Below are 27,923 nucleotides of genomic sequence, written 5' to 3'. Positions count from 1 at the left end.
GGTATTCTCCTGTGGCTCCAAAACCAATTGCTCCTTCCTCGCATTCCCTCATTCCAACATTTTTGGTTAAGATAGCACATAGTCACTGGATTACAATACCTATCAAGTGAAGCCACAATAGCTGCTGGATTCTTTCAAATTTCACAATTAAAAAAAAAAAAAAGAAGAAGGTAAAAGTTCTATTTCCTGTACAGAATATGTATAGATATTTATAGTCATATATATATGTGTGTACATATATATATATACACATATACATATATATATATTTGTTTATTTATTTATATATATAGGCGGGGTAGAGTATTGCAGAATTATATTGCATGTGTTAATCAATAAACCTAGACAAAAACAAGCAAGTATACAGTGTGGGTTGTTCACAAATGTTTCCATTTGATAAAGCTCAGATTATTTAACCACCTTTGCCTTCAGGATTACAATCAGTATGCTGACCACCTCCCAGACGTTTGGTGAAAAGTGCCAATGTCAGCATGTCAGACCAATCACGCTTGACAAAGGATTGTAGAGATCATGTGAGTCCGTTCTCTGAAAATAGAACCAAAACATACCAACAAAGTCACACACGCAAACCTACACCCACATATATACATACACACAAACCAAATATATGGCTTCTAACGTTGAATCAAGGCAGTTAAATAAATGGCATTTTCTTCTATGCTTCTTTTTTAGTTGATACAGACACAACCAGACTTTGTGTTTGAGCTCAACTTTGGTTTGGATAGATACAATGAATATAATATCCTTCCATACGTTTTCATCAACTATGTACACATCGATGTAAGATCGACCAGCGGTCTAAAACACTATTTTTACTACTATTTTAAACAATATGAAGAGCGGTGTGTTCTTTTGCTACGACAGCTTATACAGAAAAAACTTACACTCAAAACACTTTTTGAACGCTTAAAATGTCATTGTCATTTGACCTCAAGTCCCTGATTTTCATTTTTAAGTCCAGCTCCTGCTAGATTGCATTGCATGGATTCTACACAGTATGCAATAGTTACATTAATCATATGTTTCTTCTTATCTTTACAGTAAAGACAGCAATATACAGTAGGTGTTTGGAAGCAGAGTGTACGGGGTGATACTAAGACTAAAGGTGCTGGTACAGCAGACTAGACCAGTTCGACCTTAAGTTATACATGTTTAACTCTATAGACTCCTCATAGCCAAAGTGTTGCAAGACTCGGAGTTTCTCTTTTCCTTCTCCTGACGCCACCACACGGTGCATCCAGGTCAAATGACTGGTGGCGATGGTGGTAGCTGATTGGTCATTTCGCAGGCTGAGAAGATCAGCTGGACTGACCTAAAACAAGCAGATTCTCCTACAAAAAAGGCCTCTTTCCTCAACTCTACCAGGGTCACAAGTTGGAAGACAGCCGGGATCTGGCAGAGTCTAGCTCTGGAAGGCTGACAATTGAATCTTTCTTGGGAACTCCAGAGTCTGGAGGTCCGGCTCCAGCAGCTGCTGCTGCTGCTGCTGCCGCTGCCGCTGCTGCTGCAGGTCCACCAGGAGGCGGAGTGGAGGCAAAGGCCACCCTTTGTTGACCTCCTACTGATCTCCCCACCCCTGAGGACCCGGGCAGGCCCGGGTGAGTGGGCTGAGGGGGACCGATGGAGGTGTTGGAGGTGCGAGTAGAGGGTGGAGGGCTGGGGGCTGCAGAGGCAGCTTGTGGTGTTCCTTCCTGGGGAAGTGAAGGTTGGGAGGCAGAAAGGGCCCGGGTGTCCTGGCTCAAGCTGCCTGTATGAAGGGAGTGGGTGCTTTTGTGTGAGGCAGGCCTCTGCTGGGTATATGTCGGGCTGGGTGCATGATGCTGTACTAGGGACAACTGGGACCCAGAGGGTCCTGCGCTTGCCATGTACTGGAAAGTCCGTCCTGAAACTGCAAGGGGGCTTTGGACAGGAGGGCTGGAGATTGCTGAGCCGAATGCTCCTCCAAGAGTCTGAGGTGGTTGAGACTGAAGAGGAGACATGGAGACTGGACTGGACAGGTTCTGCATCACCTGAAACCTTCGCACCATACGAGGAGACTGCAGAGAGCCTGGACCCACCAATGGACTTGCCATCTGAGGACAGAAGCTCATGGCCACAGCTTGTTGGAGGGTGGCAATTGCAGAGCCTGTCTGCGATTGACCAGGAGGAGCAAAGATACCACCAATGGAAGGGGTCATGGACATGGCTCGTGGGCGCTGCAGGTCCACCAGCTTCACCATCTCACGGTCATACTTGACAATCTCCTGGATCATCTCATTCTCCTGGTTGTTGAAGACACCAGAGTTGAGATCATGCTGAACCTTATGCATCAGGATGGAGTTCTTTTTACCTGCAGAAACAGATACATTTATTGATTACTAGAGAGCTGTAAGTTGTAATTAAAAAAAATGTGTGAAAGAAATGTGTGAAAACAAGAGGATTGGGAGAAAGGACAATATGGGTTTGATACAGGATGTGATGTACCCTGAGCCCAGGTACATTCTTCAGCAGAACAAGCCCAGAGGAATGGACGTGTCACCCTGTACTCTGATGTTCAGAGGGAGTAATACAGCCTATTTTACTGCATATTTTAACACTGATACAATGGAAACTTAAAACATAAAACAAAGACTTAAACATATAGTATGTAATTTCACGCAAGTCCAAATGAAACTGTAATAAATCATATTTGCCAAAGATTATATGATTGGGAATTGAATTGCTACTTATGTATATGTTCAGTCAGACTAGAGTTAGACTCAAGCTAGTCTGGGCGCATTGCACATGGTCTGATACAGATTTTAGGCCCATATGCCAGGCTCTAATCTTACATGTACAATTTCATTGCAATATGATCCGCTGTGAATCTATACTTTTTCTCTATTTTTTTACCTATTCGGTCCAGACGGTCAATGGCAACAGTCTCAAAGGCTCGTCTCATCATAGGGTATTCCTCCAGCACCTCATTAAAGTGGTCAACAGACAGAGAATAGAGTCGACAGTAAGTCTCTGCTCGCACGCTGGCTGTCCGCCGACCCCTCGTCAATAAACAGATTTCTGAAACGAGGAGAGAAAGTAAAACAGCTTAAGAAAGTTTTAAACACACAGAGAAAAAAAAAACATGTGGAAGTTACAAACAGGATTCCTACCTCCAAAATAAGAGCCATCAGAGAGTTTCATAGCGAGGGTGCCCTTGGTAATAACGCTGCAGACTCCATGCTGGATAAAGTACATTTTCTTTCCAATTGTGCCCTCCCTTATGATGTAATCATGTGGCTGGAAAACCTCAAAGTGCAGCTTGGTCAACATGGCTGTCACAAAGTTGGGCTCGGCATTGGCAAACAGCGGCATGGACGCCACCAGCTTGCGACAATTGAAGTTGACAATTTCCTAGGAAAAGACGCAGGAAGAGAAAATGAAATAAAATGTCTTGCCTGAGGATCCCTTGTATGCATTGATAAACATATTATCTTGTCCACTGTGTGATAAACTACACAATAAGGATTGAAAACAAATAGTGTATATCACAAAATTAGAAATTGATATTTAAATGTGAGAATGGTGTGTGTTATTGTGTGTTACCTCTCTGAGAGGCTCACTGAGTTCTCCCAGAATGCTCTCCTCGTCAAACATCTTGCCCTGGTATCTGTGCTCATAGTAGTCATGGATTTTCTGTCTGAAGTCAGCAGGCAGCTTGTGGAAGGACATATACTGCTCCACTTGTTTGTACTAAGAGGGAGTGGGATGGAAAGAGAAAATGTTCTGTTAATTCAGTTTATAATGACTTTTAAAACTGCTGCAAAGAGATTTCATGCACCCACAATCAGCATGCTATGGATTGCATTATAGCAGAGGTGCAAATCATGTAAAAACACACACAAACAATTCATCTTTACATCTTTTAAGTATATTCTTTGAAAAGAAAGTTTGACATAACCGATATCTTGGTGCAAGTAATTGTGATAGGTAGCATGTTCCTTTCTTATGTTTATCAGAACATGTGTCTTATTCAGTCCCACAAACACTGACCTCTCCATAGCTGGAACTACATAACTACAGTGCCCAGCTGATTTTAGATATTATTTATCTGTAGGTATAAAAAAAAGACTAATAGATGGACATGTGCACTGTTGCTGTAGGTCTGTCTCCTACATAGAAACAACTGAAATTCACATATCACGTGTGCTGTATGTAGAGGACTTTGAATAAAGAATAATGGTTTGAAATATATTAATACCTAAATTCAGTCTAATACAGCAGCCCCTCCATAATTGTGACTTTCGGTTTATAACACAAACTTAAAAGAGGCTGTAATTTATCCTACTGCTGGAATTACACTGAGTGTTCTGTAATATTTGAACACATTACAATTCAACAGCACTACAAACTATAGCGTTAAAAAAGGGACACTACTTATTAGTCACAGTAAGTGTTCCAGACAGTCAACAAAGACAACACAAACAACCGCACAGAAGAGTGCTAACTCACGCCCTTCACCTGTCAACTGAGATCAACACACTCCTCCTTTGATCAGTGCTACCTAGAAGTGAATCAATGCCAGATCAATAAAGAGTGTAGGCTCCATGGCAACATCACAAACAATCAGCTGCTATTGTTGAGATATGCTAATCGCAATCCATCCCAGAGTGGCCACTGAGAACGTGAGAGCTACAGTACCTGGCCAGGCTACAGACACGGGCAGTGACAGACATGGCGGTAAACACAACAGACAGTTACGTGTGCAGAGGGAAAGATTTGTGCTCGTTCTTTGCTGTCAGACAGCGCACTTCAGTCGCAGCTCAAATGGAAAGCTTGACAAGACCAGAGTGATACTCTGCACCTGTATAAATCTGTCCAAAACAGCTCAGCTCACACACTATGTGGTCATGACTTTCTGAGGACCTCGTCCTGCATACACACTTTTATCCCATCGGTCCTTAAAATCAATTGTGTGGTGGAGGATAACTGCAAACGCCGACAGCTGGAATCAAGTCATATTCTCTGACAGACAACAGGAAGGTCCCAGGTTCACTTCACTTCTGCAGCATCGTCTTTTTCCAACTGTGTTTATTGGATTTTCATAGTGAGTTTAAAAAATGTTTTTTTTTTACAACTAAACCCAAAACACCAAAAAGAATAAATAAAGTAATTCAAATAGGCTAGAGGTGGCCAAAATAGCCAATACAGAATTGTCCAATCCAAGCCCTCCCACCTGCACACATATTACAACCTCTGGATCCTCTCAGGCATCTGATAAATTGCTATGTTTATTAATAAGGAAGAGACAGACTCCTTGTGACCAGGAGAGAGACATATTAACAGATTAAGTTGAGTCATTTTAGACCATAGACACTCTGCATCCTTCTGCTACTTAACACAGACATTATGTACAGTGCAGGCATACACATAAATAACTCTGCAGATGGAGAGTGGCCTGGAGATATGACCCTGTCTCGCAGCTCTTTACGCGACGTATCATATTGCTGCAGCTGGTGATTCTTTCACAGAAAGGAAACGCCGAGCGTGGATAAAGTGAAGGTGTGGGATACTCTTGCGTTGAGGGGAAACCGTACAGACTCAACTTTGAGATGGTGGCATTTAATGACTGCACTGTAAAAGCAATATACTATGTCACCCAGAGGCCACAGATAAACACACATATGGGAGTTAAAATGACGTCCACTTTCTGGGTCATTTCATGACAGTGTGTGTGCAACAAAAAGCCCTGCTGACATTTTGCCATGCTTTAGTACTGTATTTTGTAATTTGTCATTCCGAGTGTTTGTTTTAAATGTAATTGTTCTACTTTTAAGCCCATGAACTACTGACCCAGGCAGCTTTCTGTCCTTTCTCTTTATGCGTGTCTTACTTTCAAAGATCCAGTGTGGAACATTTAGGAGCTCATTGGCATGAGTCAGCAGGAGTCTGTACTTGTGCTGCCATCCTGTTTCTACAGCAGCCTGAATGGACAAAGCAGCCAAAGTTTGTATTTTGTGTGGAAGCAAATACGGAAAGTAAGAAAAATGACATCCTTTTTTTCACTCTAAATCCTCCGTTTGTTAGAACCTGCAGTCTCACCTTTAAATATCACAAATTCGTACACAATAAGCCATTAATTTAGCTTGGGTCCCATCAAAGAGGAGAAACTTGAGCTTGTCTTCCATTGGAAGCTTTGTACAGGGGGAGGAACAACACACTGAGGGGTCTCAGTACAAAGACTCATTAGATGAAACACTGCTTCTGAGGAAACAGTGAAAAACCTAGTGTTCAGACAAAGGGAGAGACAAAGAAGACAGAATGATGCGGGTTTGTTAGCTTAATTTAGCTTCAGATTAATTTAGCTGCTCTTGCCTTAAATGTTGATTAGTTAGAGGAGTTCATCATGTGTGTGAGGCAGAAGACTCTACAGGAGACTTCTTCACATGGACAAAAGTGTAAACAAATATTGTTGCCATTTTGGACGGTTGCCATTGGATAAATGGTCTGTAGGATAATGAGCAATCGATCACTGTTTCTCCACTCAATAAAACTTATTAATGTCAAAGGATTTTCTACAGTCAAGTCGAGACAGTGGATCAGCAATTCACCTTCATGCAGAAACATAGGAATTATTCTGTATCATTAACGCTAACTGTGTTTTTCCAAAGGAGTACATTCTCATAAGCTTGAATAGACATATTTTTAGACTTACGATCACATGCTTCAGGTTGAATTTAAAGAGTGCGAAACCAATTTCACAACCTGTTATAGAACCTGTAAAAAAGTATAACCTCTCCCACCTGAGCTAATGTCAATCACGCACAATACGCCTGTATATTCCTGTACACGTCTCATCTACTTTATATTGTTAGACAGTCATTTCAAACTGGGACATCAGACAGAATAGTTCACATCAGCCTCCCAGCTGTATCAGGACTTTCTGACAGTCATGATATGTCTACCTACAGAGCCATCAACAGACAAGCCTCTATTACTGAATCAGAATAAATTACTCTTCCTCTTATTCAGACAGTGGTGCATAAATTCAGAATGAGACTAACACCAGTCGGGTAAAAGAGTGAAAACACCTGTGTGGTTTCTGAGGCAGACAGTGAGATCGACAATCGTGAAATCTGACTCTGCGTCTTTCTCTGCTATGTGTAAAAATAACTCACACGTCTTTGCACCAAAAAACCACCAGGCCGAATCTAACCTCCCTAATCTCCCTAAACCGAAACCTGCATGGATTGTGAACGTATGACATCACCGCTGGGCTGAAATGGAAACCTCCACACAATGGTGGCTCCAGCTTCACCTGCCTGCAGACCTGTTCTAACATGTTCTAAATGATAGAAATGACTCTCTCTCTCTGTCTCATTCCTCTCTGGAGGTGACGTAAATTCACCAAGCCGCATCATCGTCACCCTCACTGGCATCATGACTGGCATTTTTCTGCTTAGCAGCTTTTAAAAATAAATACATCTTCAGCTCAAATACTAATCCTCACAGAGCAGCAGAAAATCTTACAACTGGTCAGAAAAAAAAGGTGCTGTGGATTTGGACTTTTCTGCCATCAGCAGACAGAATATAATATTCTGCGGTGGGATGAAGACCTGTTAGAAAATGTCTACGTGTGTGCGTATACGCACAGATTTGTGAACAAAATGATGTTGCGAAAGCATAAATGAAACGTTCTTCATCCCAGCTCTTGTGCATAAAAGACTTACTGCTCACAGACAAAACACAGCACATTTGTCTCTCGCCTTTTAACTTCAGTCCACGCAGTAACGAGGAGAGCGCCAGACTTGCTGAATCTTCATCTTTCGAAAACCATGATTTATAGCAGCAACAACGCACATAGAATCCTACAAGTTTCACACAACTCTGCCCAGACCAAAACACTGTAAACAGAGAGAAACACACTCTTTAAATATCTCACAGTGAGCTGGGATTGAGCTGCCGACATCAAGGCCCTTCTGTCTCCCACAGGTTCCCCCTCCCCCCCTCTTCACTCCCTGCAGCACCCGGTTAGCTATAGCACTGTACCTCTCAAGGACACCACTACCAGAGAAGATGGATAGAGGGGGGGAGAAGAGAAAAGGAGACATACACCCAGATCTGGATGGAAAGCAGACACATGTGGGGTGAAGTCAAGAGGGAGATAGAGGAGGAAGTCAGATTTTTAAGAGGTTAAGATGAAGGGATAATGTAAGGAGGGGTAGTTTAAGATGCATATAGGGGATGATACAGAATGTAGGTAGATTAAGAGTCAGTGTGTGAGTGATCAGGACGGGGGAAAGAGGGAGGGAGAGTGAGTGAAAAGGCGGCCATGGTTGCTTACGTCACCTTCAGGATGACATTGGCAGGACACACAGGTCTGCTGCCTCATCAATTCTACTGGTGCCCAAGGGGACATCATATCATCCTCTCTTTCTCTTTCTCTTTCTCTCTCTCTCACACTCACACTCACACACACACACACACACACACACACACGGCCCCAGGCGACGTAGCTCTACCTGGCTGAACACACCCGCAGCATCTGATTGGCTGCTGAAAGCCAGCAACACTCCCCCTGCTCCCCAGCCAGCGAGACTCTGCTTAGAAACAGAGGCTGCACTGTTACCACCACAGACCACTGCTGCAGCGCCGCTGCTCAGCGAGGCTCTGATCCCCATCACTGCTTTAAGACATGTCTGAAATACCATCTCATGACAACGCACACAGTCCAACATAATATGTTGCTGTGGCCAGATGCTGTTGCACCACAGCAGTGGTTATATTCATCTAACCACTCAAATTCATATTAATTTCATAGAATTTCATAAAGGAGAAGATTTGTGGTCTGATTTATGAACTTCAAATATTTAATAATTTAATGAATGCACCTTTGTTTTAATCAACTAAAAGGAGTCACTGACATCCACCAGTAGGCCACTGAGTACCATCCATCCATCCATCCATCCATCCATCCATCCTTCCATCTGCTACCACTTTATCTTCCTCATGAGGGTGGCAGGGGTTCCAATCCCAGCTGACATAGGGAGATATGCGAGGTTCACCCTGGACAGGTCGCCAGTCCATCACAGGGACACATAAAGACAAACAACCATCCACTCTCACACTCACACCTACGGTCAATTTGTGTGTGACCAATTTACCTAATCCCCTCATGTGGGCTGTGGGAGGAAACTGGAGAACTCAGAGAAAACCCATGCACACGTGGAGAACATGCAAACTCCATGCAGAAAGGCCCTTGTTCCAACCGGGTCGTGACCCCGGGTCTTCGTCATTAATGTCTTAAAACCGTAACCTGATACAACATTAGTTAATCTTTGGTTACATGCAAGTTACTGTCAGTGTTTCCAGTGTGTAAAATCTAGGAGAGTTTGGCAAGTATGTTTGTACTGGGTTAGGCTCCAGCCCCCCGTGACCCTCATGTAGAGGATAAAGTCATAGAAAATGAATGTTTGTATGTTTTTATTAAAATAAAAGAATATGTTGTCTGTGTTGGCTAGGTCCTTTGCTTTATGGAGGCTGTATATTACACAGCCATGTTTCTACAGCAGCCTAAACGGGCACACCAGCAAAGGTGTGCATTACACATTGAAGTGTAAATAGTTACTAGACAAACAGAGAACAGCTCCACCTGCGTACGCGCGGTAAATAAACCAACACAGACGTAGACGGAAATGGCAGCGAGAGAGTCGGGAGAGTGTTTACATCCTGTCTGGGTTTCAGAGGCCAGCGCAGTTCACCAGATGATGACAGAGAAGCGACGTCTAGCAGCTCTTGTTTACATTCCAACATGGCAGCCGCCAAAGAGCAGCTGCCTTTCGATTTGGCAGTTGCTTCCATTTTAAGTGACCTACTTCAGAGCTCCCCCCGGGCAAAAAGTCGTTAGACACCATTACAAGATAGCCATCTCTTCTAGAAAACTATAACAAGCATGTTTGTTGACACGTTCACGGTCACTCTGCATACATCTTCCGGATCACTGGTCTGATTGGTTGTAGGTCTATCCAATTAAGTACAGAGGCATTTTTCATCTACGTCCATTGGTCCCACCTTGCACCCTTGCCAGACTCAATCTGGATACCTCGAGTGAGACTGAGCTGCAGTCTGGCATGAGCCAGGCTCATGGAAAAACAGCAAATTATTTAAAATGATGCATGAGACAGTGACAATTTACTCCTCACCTTCTCCTGATACTGACGTCTGGAGGAGTCCAGGGACTGGATAAGAGCCGTTGCATGGCCAATGAAAACAGCATAGCAAGTAGCTCCTACAATCATACTCAGCATGGTGAGCCAGATATCAGACAGACTTTCCGGGGCTTGCCGGCCATAACCGATGCACAGCATGTGGCTCATTGCTTTGAATACAGCAAAGGAGTAGAGCTCTGACCACGTGTCGTTCTGTGGAGAGATTGGAAGGAAACACAAGCAAACAGTTTAGGAGGCATCGAGGTTACATTTAAAAAAAAAAAGACATGTCGTGAGCAGAGAACCAGAGGAAAAACACTGAGGACAGAAGGGTCACAGCAGCACTTGCGCAAATTAGAAGTCAAGGGACAGAGTTGCGTTAGAAGGAAGAAGGAAGGGAGGAAGTAGAAAAGACAACAGGGGAATCCTTCGAGGCCTAATCAGGAAAGTAGAGACTGTTTGGAAATGATTTCCTCCAAGTCAATGTTAATGAGAACTCATTATGCATGTCCTCTAGAACTGTGTGAGCAGGGACCTACTGCAGGTGGTGACAGCTGGTCAGTGTGAATACAGCTGTCTGTCTGGAGCCAGGACAGACCACAGACTGTATTCATGTTAACTGTATTATTTATATTGGTTGAAATATTATGAATCCTTTCATGTCTTCCCATAAAAAAAAGTTCTGTGGCAGCCCATGGTCGAGTGGAAGGGAACTGGTCTTGTAACTGGAGGTTCGGTGATTCAAATCCCGGGACAGGTCAGGGGTTGGAGTGCCCCTGAGCAAGGTACCCAACCACCATTGCTCCCTGGGTGCCGATCATAAGTGCTGCTCACTGCTCCTGTGTGTGTGTTCACCAGTGGTGTGTTCCGTGTGTGCAAATAAAACGAATCCTAATTCAAATGTAAATAAAGACTCAGTGTTATTTCATTGTCTCTGTGAGCCAACACTCCTCAGACGAGGCGTGGATGAGATTCTGATGATAATCAGAAAATATCTTGGCATCGCAATCATAGCTCTGAAATATCACTTCCTTCGGGCTATCGTGCCATCACAAACACAGCTGAATGCTCACATGAAGCCAGAGGGGGAGGGGCCGTGTTACTGAAGAGTGTGGTTCCCATTAACATGGATCACAAATTTCTTTTTATGTGTGTGCTGTTTAGCAATATTGGGGGTGAGTTCACTAAGATAATCAATACGTCGGGCAACAGTTCATGGCACCACCGAAGGATAACAAGGCGTAATTTGATCATTAAAGAGCGCCAATAGCTGTTGATATGGAGGTATTTCATTGCTGCTGCAAATGCAATATTGTAGGAATATTATCTTCTTGCTCTCAGTGGAGGAATGTTGCTGTTTTCTATCAGTCCACACACTCCTCCTCTTGCCCACTGTGTCCAATGTTTCCACTGTTTTTCCAGCAGAGCAAAATGCAAAAGCGTCAGTGACATTTCAGTCGTGTGATTTCTAAACGTACTGTTTTATTCATGTATGTCCAACTGCAGTCACAGGAAGAGAGGATTTTTTTCATATATCATATATTTAGCTTTGCAGTTGCAGTTATTTTTTTATTCTTTTGTTATTATTTTCTGTTTGCACAACAATGAGACAGGAAACATTTCACTCTGTCTGTCTATCACGACACAAAAGCACAAATATGTGACAGAAAATGTTCACAGTCTTTCTGATACCTTGACTTTTGAATATCGTGGTTTTCTTTCTGCATCTCTCTTAGCCACGGGAAAACTGCAGCAGGCATTTTTATACATCACTGTATAATGGATTAATCAATAATAATTTATTAGTTAGATGTAAAAAGGGAGGACCATCGTTCACACCATATGTCTCTGTATAAAAATTGTCATCCACAACATCAAAGAACCACACACACACACACACAGAGTCACCGCTCTGTCATGAACCGAAGAAAATGTAGGGTCCAAAAATAAATACAGCTCAACCAAGTCATATTTGAGACTAACTGGTGTATGTGAAAACAGAAAGAAAACAGTGGAGTGAAATAGATTGAATAATAGATGAACGATGAGCACTTTGATTCTGAAATAGCATTGGTAAAAGAGAGAGAGAGAGACAGAGAGAGAGAAAGAGAGAGAGAGAGAGATCTTCACAACTCTCAACAGGGGGCTTCATCTTGGGAACTATCCACTGCTTTGTTGATCACCGTCTCCATTCGCAGCAGATTGTCAATTTGATATTGGCTGATGATGCACTGACTTTAAATGTATCTGCCAGATTCAGCAGGTTTTATTTAACATTTCAGCATTTTAAATGATCTTGCATCTGCATGTTCTGCATGGTCAGTCGGGTCTTTTCATTGTGTTGTATCAGGTCATTTTAATTTGCCTGGCTGCAATCATAATTTTACAAGTTTGATGATGATGATGATAGCACCAACCCAATCGCAAATCTCAGGGTTTCTTATAAGTGACACAACTTATGAGTCATAACTGGTTGCCACTGTGTAAATGCACTTCATATCGAAATCCCAGATTACCACCATACTTGGATGATCTCTCTTCTCTCCAGAAGATTTAATCCAATTAGGACTTTTATTACTCAGACAGACATACAAATGCAGCCAAAAAAACATGACAGTCTTGGTGGAGGTAATTAACACAAACAATAAAGTACATCTGTGGCTGATGATTATCACAAACATAAATCAGCTGTCTAAATATTTAGATCCCAACTACAGGAAAATCAGGAAATCTCCACATCCATTCAGATTCATCACTCATTTCTGCACCAAAAGGAATCATCAATATCACCACGCCTCGTGCCATAGCACTATCATAGCTTAATAATCTGAGGTGCACCCAAAGACTTCCCTGTCTCTTGTCCTCAGTACAGTAATCTCCCTGTACTGAGGCTCGATGGACTGCTGCACTCTGTGAATGAAGTCACACACAAAAAACAACTGAATGACCAATCATTCTATGTGTCTGACAGATGATAAGCTTTACAAATATCAGAAGATAACAAACGCACATGTAACAAGCCCTCGGGCCCAGCCCACTAGTTTAAATTACAATGGCTTATCTGAGTGTATTCTGCAGTCACCTCTGCCGCCTCCTTTCACTCCCCCTGTCTCTTTCTTCCCTCGGCTCACTTGCCTCACTCAAGTGCGAGTGTGTGGTTTCTTTATAATCTGTGGAGTTGACATGGATTTCTCATGCTTAACTCAGCAAATAGCGACCTGACGGTAGCTTTATAGTTTACATAATGGCATCAAAAGTGGTGTTAATGTTTTATCTAACTCTCTAAGTAAGTGATAATGCACTTCTGCAGGTTCTCTCTTCTCCGTGACAGATATGCTTTATATTTAAGCTTACTGACTATGAATTAGTAAGAGAGGGAAATTTAAAGACATTTGGATCAAGGAAATCAACAAATATTAATAAATGTTTCCATCCACGACCAGCACAGTATGATAATGCTGTGCTTTAGTTCATCAGACTATAGCAGAAGAAGAAGAGGGCACAGTCAGTGAAATTATGCAATAAAAGAGCTCCAGTCGAACCGTAAAGAATGAAAATGGATGTTGGAAATGTGGCATTTATGTTGATTTAGTGTATTAATGTGTAACATATAGTCTGCTTCTATTGCATTTTGTCTCCACCTAAACCATTCATAAAAACAAATTAAAATAGTTTCTTTCAGATTTGATCGCGCTCCTTCATAATGCATTACATGGATGGTTTTTTACAGTGGAAATCCCTATGAAGTCACTGAGGTTATGTTTGAGGTTAGCCTGTGTTTTGCTGAATGTGAGCGGCGTAACTCAAATAGTTCAAGACAGGTGTTGATTAAAATTTGATGTCGGTCATGGCCCAAGAAAAAAATGATTAGATTTTGGCGGTGATCTGCATATAAAACTGAGCAGCCTAGATGGAGGTTTGTGCTTTCTGAGTGCTTTCTCCTGTTCCATTTTTACCTTTAGCTTCAGAATTTGCTTAATTTCTTTACCCTCATGAGGTGATCCGTGATCCCATTCACCCCACTCTGTCAGAAGCATGAGTGAAGTGGGGAGTGGATCTATTGCAGGAAAGTCGAAGTTTCCACTGTGACCATATCACTGCTTAATCTTCGAAACATTTAGATGTCGACATAAATATCACTGCTGCTTGAGTAATATTAGCACTGCCTGCACAATGAGATCCTTCTGAACAAAAACACATTATTTTTCCAGTGGGACAAAGATAATCTCATCTTTTCCAATTTCTTGTCCATTTATAGAGGCTGGTCAGCATTTTTCAGTTCCATATGTCTATATATGTTGCTGCAGGCCTAGTTAGCTTAAATCAAATCAAATTTGCAACTTCCAGCACCAGATGGTGATAATATTTGATTAATGCTTTGTTTCTTTGGTTACATTTTTCAAAATGTATTATTTTCATGTAGAAAATAAAGGTCCATGAAATGATCATGTACAGTCCCACCCAATCAAGTGTGTATATATAAGAAAAACATAAATAAACATTATTTTTTTTAAAAACTACCCATCACTATCCAAAAATAGGATATAAATGTATAGGTATGTTCAAGAAAAACATAAAATATACATCATTTTAAAACATTTTAGAACATTTTACTCAAATACTGCCCAAGGGCATTATTTCATCCTCAGCATACAGGTTTTCATAAGGTAAAAAGATAGTTTAAGGTAAGGGAATTAATCTTAATAAAGAGATTTAACAGCATCCATAGCAATGCTTCTCTGCTAGTACCAGAAATAGATGATAGTAGAGTATTGTCTCTGTGACATGTCAGATAGGGTTGTTTTCACTCATATTACCCAGTAAACTCTAGTCTCCACTAACACAGCAGTGCTGTGCTGCCAAACAACACCATGGAAAATAAGTTTCCAGATGACAAAGTTTTGTAAATTTCTGTGTAAAATGCTGGATATAAATTAAATGGAAGCTGGAAGCGTAACACAAAAACAACAAAATTACCCTGAGGTTTTTTGCAACTTCCACCAAGTCCAATTACTGGTTGGAGGATGTCATTGTGAGTTACAGCGTGTGCCCTCAGTGGGTCCTGCCTGTGGAGTCTCTGTACAGTGTGAAGTTTGATGGATGGTTTGGCTGCGGCGCACTGGCTAATATTACAAGTTGTCATGCACTCAATAGGGGGTCGGTCTCAGGTGGCTGTAGGCAGACTATAACATGCCAGGCTGATACTTTAGTTTGAGAGTGACGGCTCTCTAGAGACTGAGTGTCTCTGATTATGCACAGGGACAGAGCAATGGAGGAGCCAGTGATCTGTCGTCCCTCAATATCATCATCCTGTACTCTGCTCACTGTAGTGTTGTCCTCTTGTGTGTCCTGTCAGTTTTTAACATTTTTAATATTGAAGTTTTCCTGAGGCTAACGGTTGCACTAACGTAGAGTGAAGACCATCACTGTACATACAACAAAAGGTAACATTAAGGTAACAATAATGTGGATGTTGTCTTTAATCACCAGGTTGAACAAAGACAAATGTGTGTGAGATAGGTACTCGTACTGTACATCATTTCAATTTTAAGAATTACTGCTTTTTCTTTGAGCTAAACATATGCAAGTCCTTATTTTACGGACATTTACTCCCCACAATAGCAGTGTTTTCATTTTTATTTGTCAAACCAAAACACATTTTAGTCTAGGTTAACTGTCAATTCGAGCAACGGAATCGGTTTGAATACGTTCAGATTTTTTTCAGAATAAAAGCTCTGGACTCGATATGAAATTAAAACATGTTTGTGAAGATAAGCAAATAATTTAACACACATACTGATGCTGGCGGGCCAGTTTTTGACCACTGCTATACATTATACATTCATGTTATGAAATTTATCTTGACAGAAAATAAACTGTTTTCATGATAAGTGTGAGAAATCAATGAAGGAAGGAACTAAATGAGGAATATTGTGGAAACATCTTTATCATCTTTATATGTCAAAACCTATCCTCAGTTGTCTTGTTGTTATTACACACATATATAAAAGCAGCAAACTGGAGCTGGAATTGTTTTATTATTATAATTTAATTTCAGCTCTCTTTATTTATCCAGAGACAGTATTTCTCAGTTTATGTTTGTTTGTTTGTTGCTGGTGTTTTACTGCAGTTGGCATCCACGGTGATGTGTTACCAACGGCTCTTCTCTTTCCTTTGACCCTCACCTCCACGGAGATAAAGTTTTCTGGCAGCGGTGAGATTTAAACCCCCACCCGCAACAGACAGGAGGATTAATCTAGAGGCTTGGACCACTTGGCCACCCTACCACACTAATGCAGGGATAATATGTCAGCTTTATACTATCAAGTTCATATTCCATCACTACGAGGATCCAGTAACTGCATTTATTTGTAACACTGCAGTTGAAAGTGTATATTTCAGTGGACGGAAAACACCGCAGTTAAAGGAAAGCACGACGTCAGACTTGGTTTGGATATGGTCAAGGACATAACCTGCACTGAGTCACTCATTCTACAACACTGAGGTATACTTAAATATTAGGGCTGAACGGTTTTGAATAAATATCTAATTGTGATTATTTTGACGGAAAGTGCTTAGCAGAGGGAATTGTACAGTGTGGTTCCACTACATATTTGAAAAACAGATTTAGATCAGGACAACAATTCAACGAAAATTATATTTTGACACACATTTTGGCTTTATCAAATATTGCGCCTCCTGCGATTTGAAAATTGCAGTAAGCTGTACTGTAAATCGAAATTTCAATAAAATTTCGATTAATTGTTCAGCCCTAGAGGGTGGCATTCATTCATCTGCATTTTCTTTTTGTACATGTATTGTTGATTGTTTTATTCAACAGAAAATGAACCAAACTCATGATAAATATTAGGATTTACATCTTTTTCTGCGTGTATAATATTGTAGGAAAGAACCTTTCATTGTACCTCAAATATTCCCACAATACTGACACTGAGACCTAGAGTCCACATTAATGTCAACTTAATGCCAGTGAACATGCAGTAATTTCATACTTGGCACATTAAACAAAGAGGAATACCTTCCCTTTCACCAACATGACAGAGAGAATTGTTGCTTTGGATTATTGTAAGTCGCTTTGGATAAAAGCGTCTGCCAAATGACATGTAATGTAATGTAATGTAGAATGCAGGCAATGTATTCTTGTTGTCACATTAACTTACTGTAATTGGAGTTGTGGTTGTACAGCAATAGTCATCCAGGAAATACAGCATGTAAATCTTAAATTTACAAGTAGCCATTGATGACTCTGACAATCGAGTGGCGGGACCCAATCTCTTTAAACCCTATTTGGACGTGTGCCTCGTGTCTGGGGCGGTGTGGTCTCCCCTCGCTCAGTAAAAGGCTGGGCTGACAGACAGACCTATAAACAACCAGCTTTTATCTCTCTGAGAGAGACATGGCAACAAAGAGCGCAGCTGGCTGGCCCTATACCCCCCAATCCCTCTGTTTCCCCCCCTTTTATCTTTCCTGTCATCGCCGCACTATGTTGAGGAGGAGGCATCTAGTGGTGCACTTAAATCTCTCTGCTCCCTTATCGGCAGTGTTTTCACTACTGTCCTATCGCTGTTTTCTACATGTGTAATAGCATCATTTCAACAGACAACTGTTCAGTTCCGTTCAAAGTGGACCCTGTTGATCCAAAATGCTGTGCGCTGTGTACAACTATCACAGCTTACCACACTTTGCTCCAAATGGAAATACTTCTTTGTAGTTCAATACACCAGTCAGCTCTTTTAAAGAGTTAATTGTGAACCATCAATAATGTGATTTCGAACTTGTTTTGTGGGATCAGTTACTTTTCATAATGTAAATGAATTCAGAGAGTCAAAAATACACAAATCTGCCACAGCAGTAGAACCACTTGCTGGTTTTAATATTTAATGTGGCTGATCAGTGTGTATCTTAACAGTTACTGATTTTCGTACAGGCATGATGTCCTCAGAGAACCATTTCTCTATCAATTTAATTTTGCATGAAAGACAATGAACTAAGATTGGGAACAATAGGCTATGAATAACAAGTGTGCATGCTTATGTCAGTATTTATGTGGACGCCGCTGTGTCTACCAGATGTGGCTCTCTATTGTTAGTCTGGTTTTAGTGTCTGTTTTAGTGATTTATTTATTACTGCTCCTCCTTTCAAAGGAGAACATAGTCTATGACAAAAGTCCATCCTTGTAGCATGACCCATTCTTGAGCCAAGTATAAGACATAATTAAATTACTATTTGATTTAACAATTGTTAATTTACCAGACAAATGAAAAAATTTCTCCAACTCAAAAGAATACAATATATCTCATCCACAGGCAACACTTCATATTAAGATATGAGGATCTCTCAACTGTTGATATAGTTTATCTTCCGCCGCAACATATTGACTGACACTCTGCCAATATTTTCTGATTACAGTGAGACACTTCAATCAATAACCTGTGACCGCGATCACCTCTTCCCCACTCAGCTCAGAATACAAGATGTAAATCTGGCTCCAGAGTGAAATGTGTGAAGTTTGCATGCACAGACATGTTTGTCCTGACACATACCTCCATCTTGTTAAGAGACACCCAGCAGTCTGAGGGGAATTCCTGCAGCATGGGAACCAGGAACTGTAGGCAGCCGTCCCAGTGACACAGCAGCAGCATCATACCAATCAGATTAATGATCCGCATCACCGCACTGGCCAAGTCATAGGTCATATGGAAGATCTGGAGCAAGACAGTAAAAAGGCAGGAGCGTTACATCAGGGCTGAGACAGTTTCAAAAAAAGATGCATTTATTCTGTATTTGTGTGTGTGTGTGGGAGGGGTCTGAAATTTCTTAAATAAATCATCACTGGGGATCCACTCAACTCCAAAGTCTCCTTCGGATTACCCGAAGTTTGATTAATGAGTGGGAGAGACAGGCTCCCATCAGTCCCTAATCAAACACAGCAGGAGCAGGAAAGAAATCTGTTACATGGAGACATGTGACATCTATCAGTGGTTCAAACACACACACACACACACACACACAGAATCCAGACACACGCACACAAGCCTGCAGCACAAAGACTAACAACAAGACAGACATGCCAACTTGTGCAAATACACACATTCAAACACACAGGATGATCGACAGGGCCCGGTCTGATCCTTAACAACTAATAGTCCATGTTGCCTCACCCATCAATCATTCTGAGTCACTGGACAGTCACCAAGGCCAATCATCTTTCACCTCACTAACTCCAACAAAGACCCTCCCGGCTGCTGCATAACAGTGTGGTGGTTGTCTCAGTGCAGCAGTTTTATCAATAACATGCAAATCTGTGGAGGTTACAGGACTTTTCATATGAAGAAATTTGTCTGATAAAATCTTCCATGAAAGAATGAGAAATAGGTCATTTCTTAGTGCAGTTGAGTGTTGGGATGGTAGTGATGAATGAGGCTAGACATGAATCACATGAGCTTTCTAAATGTTGCTTTAACCTTTTTGGGAGTTCAGTAACAGACACTGTCTGACCCTTTTACGGAGGACGGATGAAAGAAACTCTAAACTGAACACAGTTTTGTATCTTTCGGATCTTATATGTGTGAAATGCTTCTGTTAGTGACAAGTTTCTATAGTTTCCTGTCCGTAGAAACATCTGAAACTCTGAAAATCTGCCTTTAATCATCGGACATTTATCGCGATGGCTGCTGATATCAGCAGATCTGAAAATGTTTTATTGTGATAACCTTTTTGGCCACATTGTACAGCCCATCGTGGGGCATTTGAAAACTGTCAATGCCCGTGTTAGTGTCTCACTCTCCGCTCTAATACTCCATGCATGCCAAGTATCACTTCCCATCATGCACCACTCTATGTGTGTGTATATCCCGTCATATCTCCAGAAATCCAATTATCCAAAGGTCAAGTGAACAGCCGAGCCCCACTGCACTGCTCACCACTGCAAAATGCCAACGCCATGCCGCAGATACTGGCATAAACGATAAGTCGCGTGATCTGATGACCTCTTTGATGTGCATGTCTCTCAGACTGTTCTTCTTTATTTGAGGAGGGAGTTTCGGGGACAGACAGGAGCAGGGCCCCCCAACAAAGTCGACCATCACAGTGTAAATAAGAGCTGAGTGGCCAGGAATGGATGCACTGTATCTTTGAGTTCAGTCTGAGGACTCTAGCGAGCAACCGCACCCATCTTCACGTCAGGCCTCTGGAGAAGAGTCAGCTTACCTAACCTCTCTGATTACATTAAATGAACAATTAGTGACATATATAATCACATTCAACAGCACCCTGGTGCTGCATATTATCAGTGCCCTCTACCCCACCTGCACTTGGCACCATAATTGATTAACTGTGTTTGGCCTGGTAATAGGCTGCTTATTAGCCAGCCTGGTGCCGCCTGTGGGAATTGTCAGGTCAGTCAGGGAAACAGAGGGAAGATGTCAGACAATAACAGTAATTACAATGCAAAGTTTGTTAAAGCACTGTGCTGACATACATTTCTCAGCAGGTGGCAGGAGAGGCAGGGATGCAGATGGCACCAGGCAACGTTAAGCAAACCACTGACGATTTACCCTCTGCTTCTACAAGTTGTGTAATGAAACACAATGTTTACGGGAGTACAGTCTAGAGATGGGCGTTAACATTAAAAGATTTGATTATTAAAACAGTCAGTTAACTCAAATATTTGGTGCTTATATTAATAAACGACACCAAAAATGTTTCATTTTGTTGGGGATTGTATTGATTTCTATTGCAGTAACTACCTAATTTGTGGAAAGGGGGCAGCAGTAGCAACAGTCATTTAGTTAGTGGACATGTGTGTTTGCAGAAGTGATGAAATTTACAAGGTTGCTTGAATGCATCTTGTAGCTGCTCCACTTAGCGCAACACATTTTGAACCCTGCATTAGTTTCACTTGCTCTCATGCGTTGTAGTTTGTTGTTGTTTGTTTTCCTGCTCAATTCTTTCCCCTAGAACAGACAACCACGATGTGCATGCTCTTACCTCTTCCCACTGGTGAATATAGCGTATTAATCTGGATAGCCTCAACAGTCTCAGAAGACTAAGGATCTTGGTAAAACGGACAATCCTCAAGGCTCGAGCAGTCTTGTACACCTCCGAGTCGATTCCCTTCTCCACTATGAGGAATATGTAATCCACTGGAATGGAGGATATAAAGTCCACAATGAACCAAGTCTTAAGGTATTTCGTCTTAATGGTTTTTGGGTCCAAAATGATGTCCGAGTTGTCCTCAATGATGATTCCAGTGCGAAAGTTGAGCACCAGGTCCATGAGGAAGAAAGTGTCTGACACCACATTGAAGATGATCCAAGGCGTAGTGGTCTCCTCCTTGAAGAAGGTGATGCCCACGGGGATGATGATCAGGTTGCCCACCATAAACAGCAGCATTGTGAAATCCCAGTAGAACCTAACAGGCGTGTGTGTGTGTAGTCATGGTGTGTGTATGATGGTGTGTTTACATGGGTGTGTGTGAGGTACAGGAGGGTGAAAGAGGGAAGAGGAGAGAGAGGAAAAAAGACAAAAATAGAGTCAGATAAGAAAGGGGAGTTGTTGTGGAAAGCTGATAGGCACAAGAGACTTCCTAGCTCAAGATGGAGAAAAAAACAACCAGCAACATGTAAAAAGATAATATGATGATATAGTGTTGAAATTATATTTTCCAAGACTAACATGACATATAAAATAATCAAGACATAGAATGTTTATAAAGGTTACAAGATACAGTAGAGGCACATTTCATCATCTATATTTTTCCTTCTTTGTCACTGAAACTCATTACTTCCTTCTTATTCAAGGTTCCACTGTGAAAATGTATGGTAATGAAATGACAACAAATAAAAGCTTTTATTTTCTTCTCAACTTAATAAGGCTCATGATGTAGATTAGGTCATTATTCCCTTAGATGTGTGATGAAGTTAACCAAGTTATACTGTTTACTTGGTAAAATTGAAATTTTGTATAACACAGTGCACTAAAACATATTCTATTGCAGGCTTTGCTCGAAATGTAGGAGGTAAATTATACCTCTTGAAAACAAACATAAATTTCCAATAATATTAAGATGCAAATAGACTATTTGTCGGGGCAACTGTAAGTCTGTTTAAATGTATCCTCATTAAATTAACTTAGTGAATATCAGGCTGATAAAAGAGGGCCAGTCACAAAAGGGTTGCACTCGCGTCATAAGCTCACACCGGCCTTGCGGGTGCAGTGGCACCAGTGATGTGCAGTTTGGGAGTAAAAGTGTTGAGTGCATGGGGTTTGCGCTCAGCGTGAGGCGTCTCTGCAGGACAGGTGCGGCGCTGAGTCATTACACTGCGACTTACGCAACAGGCTCTGACTCCTCCACTCCACGGCAACAGTAATTATAAGCAACAACAACGATCATGAGCAACTTAGTTGATTTTCCATTAGGAGGAAAGGAAGGAAGCGCCTGCGGGGAAAAGAAAGCTCCATCATGGCTTCTTGTCATATTAAATCTGTGCTGTCGAACACGTCTTTCCAGTTTTTCCTGTATTAGAGACGGTTCAAATGTGAAGGTGGTGGCGGTCAAATGTATAGCGGTCAAACGCGCGTGACAGTTCCAAATCACGCGGGAGCTGTCCACTGCTTGTGGTGCTGAAACCTAATCGTGCAAGCAGAAGGAAAACCCGGGCAGCTGTGGCTCGATTCAGGGACTATATTACACCTGTGTGAGCGAACACAGACTCACCGTGGAGTCCCACAAATATGTGTTTGTTAAAAATATCAGCTGGCTGTGTGTCCAGCTGGGTTATTTATCCGCGCTGAACCGTGATAAAACTGAGCGCGTCATTAAAATGCAGGATCCGGGGAGTCATACAGGCGGATTCATCTCCAATGAGCATGCTTGAGGTTTTCGCACGCTTGGCTCAAGGTGACATTCCATTACTGAGTGCATCGCGTACACACACACGCTACTCCCCCCCTCTCTCTCTCTTTCACACACACACACACTCGCGAGCAAACATAGCCTACAGTGTGTCAGCATGGCCCTGCATGGTCGCAGAACAAATATTATAGCGTTTCTTTGAAAACAAACCCAAAAAAATGAATGATAAACAGCGACAGAGCGCTGTCCTCTTTGTTAATCTCAGTGTCTGCTGCAACCAAAAGTGAAGATGTGTTAGCAGGCCGAGCTTGTTGCTCCACCGTGCAGATACAGACCGGAATAGAACGTGTTTACAACACCCATAAAGACATTATTTGCAAAAAAAATCTATTTGCCTGACAACAGGTTGTTTGGTTATTTACAGTTCTCCACAGGTTAAATCAGACGAAATGAAAGCGGGGGGGGGGCAACCTTGAACAATAACCACCATGTGTTGCCATGATGATGGAGCCACAGTGGTTACTTACTGTAAAGTAAGTTGTGGGTGACAATGTGGCCCCACACGGGCCCCTCATGACTTCACCGTGCAGCCCCCAGCTCTTACCTGAAATCACTGTACGGGTGGATAATCCAATTTCCAGCTGATTTGACCCGCTCCTGTTCCCTCTCCACCGCTTTTTGACTGCCATACATGCGTAAGGAGAATTTGTTAACTCCCGGCTGCAGCATGCTGCTAAACTGCCGCTGCATGAAGCTGGCTTGGCTGCCCCGAGGCTCCGCATCCTCGGCGGGCATGATCTGCGGTCCATCCTCCGGCTTCTGGAAAGTGACAGAGTTCCGCGGCTGCTGGGTGTGAGTCGGGCCGTGCAGCGAGGACGAGGCTTTCCGGCTCGGTGCGTTTGAAAAGGACACCTTGGAGTCCTTTTTCTCGGGGACGCCGCCGGACACAGGGTTTGCGCTGTCTCCTCCGTGGCCCCCGGTCAGGGACCCACCTGGTGTGATGGAGCCGTCCATGCTGGCGGTGGTCGAGTTACAGGCTCCTCGCTTGGCGCTCCCTGCGTCCTCGGCCCTCCCCGACCCTCCTGTCTGCTTCTCCTGCTTGGAGATGATTGAGCGCAGGCTCCCGGTACCAGAGTCCCTCCTGCATTCTCCGTTTTTGTTGCATTTCATGCTGGAAATTGGAGCAACGCACACATCACCCGCTGTCGCTCCTACAACCTTCTCCGCTGATTCCGACGCCTCCGCCCTGGATGCTCTGTTGGTCTCGCCGCGCAGGACGGCATCGCCCGGACAGGGTGTCTGGGTGTTGGTGGCTCTGGAGGCAGCGGAGGGCCGTGGAGCGGCAGCAGCGTCCTCAGTGTGCGTAAGGCAGGGCTCCTTGTTGGAGTTTCTCCTGGAAGCCGAGGACGCGGCTCCCCCTCCTGGTGTAAAGTTCTTCATCCTGATACTGCCTCCTCCTCCTCCGCCTCCTCCTCCTCCTCCTCCTCCACTTCCGCCACTGCCGCTTCCCCCGGCTCGGCGCAAACGCGGATGCTGAAACTTGGGCTCCTCTTCTCCGTCCTCGGTCTCGTCCATCTCAACGTTGGTGGCCACACCGGGCTGCTCAGCGGTCGGTGCTCTAGAGGAGCCGGTGTCCAGACAGCTGTGGCCGCTGTTGCTCCTGGTGCATGTGGACGCGGCTGCAGCCTCAGGTGCGCTGATGCCGCCCACCGCCTTCTTTGTCGTAGTAGCAACAGACACCGGTGAAGCCGCGTCTCTGTCCATGGCATGAAGCATATCACATTTTGTCTTCAATTATCTTTGGAGGAAACCAATCAGGTTCAGAGAGGCGATGGAGAGAAGAAGATAGAGGGAGAGAAAGGGCAGAGGAAAAAAGAGGGAGGGGTGGACGTGACTTCTTTGCAAACTACTGCACTTCTACTTTCAGTTGTCATCCAACCAGGGATGCGCAAGAATCAAATCAACACGTCCAATTATTGCATCAAATATCAACAAATGATCTATAAATAATTGGCTTATGTTGCCCCCAGTTTAGTTCAAGTAAATCTGAGGCATTTCAGGAATGACCTAATGATTAAATAGCATCAAGGAGCTCTATTTAATAAAAAAAAAGAAAAAGAAAAAAATCATAGAAGAATCAAATACGTTACTTTCTAACATCTAAAGTTTAATTAGCACGTGTTAGTGACATCCAACATGATGTCATACATTTTAGAGGGTGTTTTCAATGACAACTTCCCTATAATGGTGCCACTCTTGGTTGGTATTTAGCGCACCGTAGTGGCCATGTAGAGGGAGTGCTAAATGTGATTTTGTCAGACAACAGCTTCTTACTTAAATGAATAAAAGGTTCTGGTTCAGAACATGAAATCGGTGAAACATTATCTGTTAGCTACTTGTGTTTATTTGTTTATTTATTTAATTTATTTCAAGGGAATATGCTGTGAAAACAGACCTTGTTACCTTGTATTGCACTGTACCAGACAATAGACCTAATTCGCAGCTGTACCTCATGGGGAGGATAAAGCTGTAGACAATGAATGGATGGATGGATGGATGGATGGATGAATGAATGAATGAATGAATGAATGAATGAATGAAAAATCACCTGTCAGGACAAAACAACAGAAAGACAGAAGTCATTATACAGCAACAATAACTGAGTCAGGCCTTTCTGCATGTTCTCCCCTGTATGTGTGTGTGTGTGTTCTGTGTCAGTGAGTGGTTGTTATTCTCTATACGTTTGCCCTGCGATGGACTGGCAACCTGTGCAGGATGTAACCCGTCTTTCACCCTCCAGAGAACCGTGACCTTGTGGAGGATAAAGCACAGTAATGAATCACACATTCACAATTCTAATTTAACATTTGTCCAAACCTTTTAGCTATTGACACAAAATACATAATGGCAAGAATGCTGGTAGATAATAAAAATGTACTTAGTCTGATTTTGTAATATTGTGCAATAAGTGCCTGTCTACACTTACACATACATGCACATACATACGTACATGTATGTCACATACATTGTGCTGTTGATTCACAACAAAAAATCATTTGTACTGCAAAACAGGGCACACCAATGAATTATGAGTTGCAATCCTGTAAACAACATCCTAAAAAAAACAAAAAAACAAAACAAAAGACATTTGTTACACTGTGGCTTCATGCCACAAATCCTGTACTTCAATCACAGAACATTTGGCTTCTATACTCTGAAGTCTCTTTTTAAGTTTAGAGGTAAAAAAGAAATGACAAAGCACAAATATGGATAGCAGCAGTTTAAGTTATTTCACGCTATAAGTAACTCTAGGAGTATCCAATAAGCTGTTGACATCCTATTTTCTACAGCGTCTACATAATAAATTCCACCTGTAGCCAGGTTAAACAAATACAGCAGAGGAATGAATGAATTAGACAGAGACTGACAGGGGAATGGCTCAAACTGACTGACATCTGATATGAGCTGGGAATAAATGAGTGATGACTCATTTTCTTTGAGATAGTTACTGAATTTGTCATTTAGCTCACAAATGAATGAAATAGATCAACTGTGCATACAAATATAGCTATATTTACGGCTGCAACGATTACTCGATTTTTGTCAACGAATGAGTGTTTTTTAAAATAATTAAAACAAGTTTTCATATTTTTCAGCTTCTTGCATGTGAATATTTTCTGGTTTTTTTTGCTCCATGTAACAGAGAAATCAATGAAACTGATTAATTTTTGGTTTGTGGACAAAACAAGACGATCAAGATCCTCTTGTTGGGGTTTGAGAAACATCAATCAACATTTTAAGTACTTGATTAATCGAGGAAATAAGCATTAGTTGCAGCACATGTTATATAGCATCTCTGCAACAGACCGACTTATTTTCTAATAGTAATTTAAGTTGAAGTTAGTCTGGTTGTAAACTCCTCTCCTCATTTTTCTCTCTTTCAAAGCAACTCAGCTGCACCCAGGTTAGTTAATTTCCTGGTGGAGAGGCAGTGGCACGCAAACAGCACAACACAGGAGCAGAACACAACTCTAATGGCCTTACTCGTGTGAAGCACCAGACACAGCCAACTCTCTTCATGAGGAAAACATGAAGAAATAGCTACCTTTTTATACGACAAAAAAAAAGAATGTATTATGTGACTATGTGGATGTGCATTTCCTTCTGTGAACCAGTTTACTGCACCATTCAATACCCTGGTAAAGGAGAAGATACATGTGTGCGTGGTGTCTGATGACAAAAAAAACAGTATCTACAACTCACAACCATGTTCTAATTTTTTATATCTGTTCATCAGTCTCCTCCAACTTTGAAATATTGAACAGGAATTATGGTCTGAATCCACACAGCAAGTGCAGGAATAATACTCATACCACCACCTACTGGCAACAGGAAATTGTTTCAAAATTGTTTTTTTTTTGTGACAAGATTCACTTCAGTGTCCAAAAAAGCCATAAGCCCTTGTTGAGGAGTTACACCTCTGACACAAGGTGTTTGAGGGGATGTCTAAGACATGTTTAGGACATTTGATGACTGTAGAACTTTCCAGCAGGCAAAACTATCACTCTATTTATTGTTATATGTGACAGATATTATGTTTAAGATAACCTCCAGTCTGTGTTTGGAGCATGCGCTGTTCTAATTAAAGCTTGGTTGGTATCAAAACACTATTGTCATCAAAGCTTTTGTTATATGTTAACCTTTATATGTGTCTCTAACTACTAACCATCAGAATCCATACGATTTGTCGGTTTACAAACTACTGTCTAACTACTAGCTAACTGTGTGTGTGTGTGAAATAAATCTTCAATCTTCATTCTTGTTCTGCTTGCCCTTTCCAGAAGGGATTATTGAGCTGAAAG

At 42.1% G+C, this 27,923-nt stretch overlaps 1 protein-coding gene and 1 long non-coding RNA gene across 2 annotated transcripts; one reads left to right on the top strand and one right to left on the bottom strand.

The window, feature by feature from the left end:
- Positions 1–242: 242 nt before the first annotated feature.
- On the bottom strand, positions 243–24,837 carry LOC122771928 (potassium/sodium hyperpolarization-activated cyclic nucleotide-gated channel 2-like). Its single transcript, XM_044029510.1, has 8 exons — positions 23,666–24,837; positions 21,195–21,618; positions 18,749–18,910; positions 10,179–10,397; positions 3,583–3,729; positions 3,150–3,390; positions 2,893–3,057; positions 243–2,350 (listed from the first exon to the last, which is right to left on the bottom strand). The coding sequence occupies exons 1-8, from the start codon at positions 24,835–24,837 to the stop codon at positions 1,389–1,391; spliced, it is 3,492 nt and encodes a 1,163-aa protein (XP_043885445.1). The 3' UTR covers positions 243–1,388.
- Positions 24,575–27,728, top strand: LOC122771946. Its single transcript, XR_006360717.1, has 2 exons — positions 24,575–24,752; positions 27,008–27,728. It is a non-coding gene; the product is annotated as an uncharacterized LOC122771946 (long non-coding RNA).
- The last annotated feature ends 195 nt before the right edge of the window (positions 27,729–27,923 follow it).

Source organism: Solea senegalensis, linkage group LG1 (assembly GCF_019176455.1).
Source record: "Solea senegalensis isolate Sse05_10M linkage group LG1, IFAPA_SoseM_1, whole genome shotgun sequence".
Classification (NCBI taxonomy): Eukaryota; Metazoa; Chordata; class Actinopteri; order Pleuronectiformes; family Soleidae; genus Solea; species Solea senegalensis.
The sequence above is the reverse complement of the archived record's forward strand: the minus strand, read 5'-3'. Positions and strand labels throughout refer to the sequence as shown.

Bases quoted from the DNA above. Each gene is read 5' to 3' on its own strand.
- LOC122771928 (XM_044029510.1), bottom strand. From the start codon at position 24,837: ATGCTTCATGCCATGGACAGAGACGCGGCTTCACCGGTGTCTGTTGCT. The intron at 3,730-10,178 runs GTGAGGAGTAAA...ACTCCCTCTTAG, and splicing joins GACGTCAGTATCAGGAGAAG to TACAAACAAGTGGAGCAGTA. The intron at 3,058-3,149 runs GTAGGAATCCTG...TCCTCGTTTCAG, and splicing joins TGATGGCTCTTATTTTGGAG to AAATCTGTTTATTGACGAGG.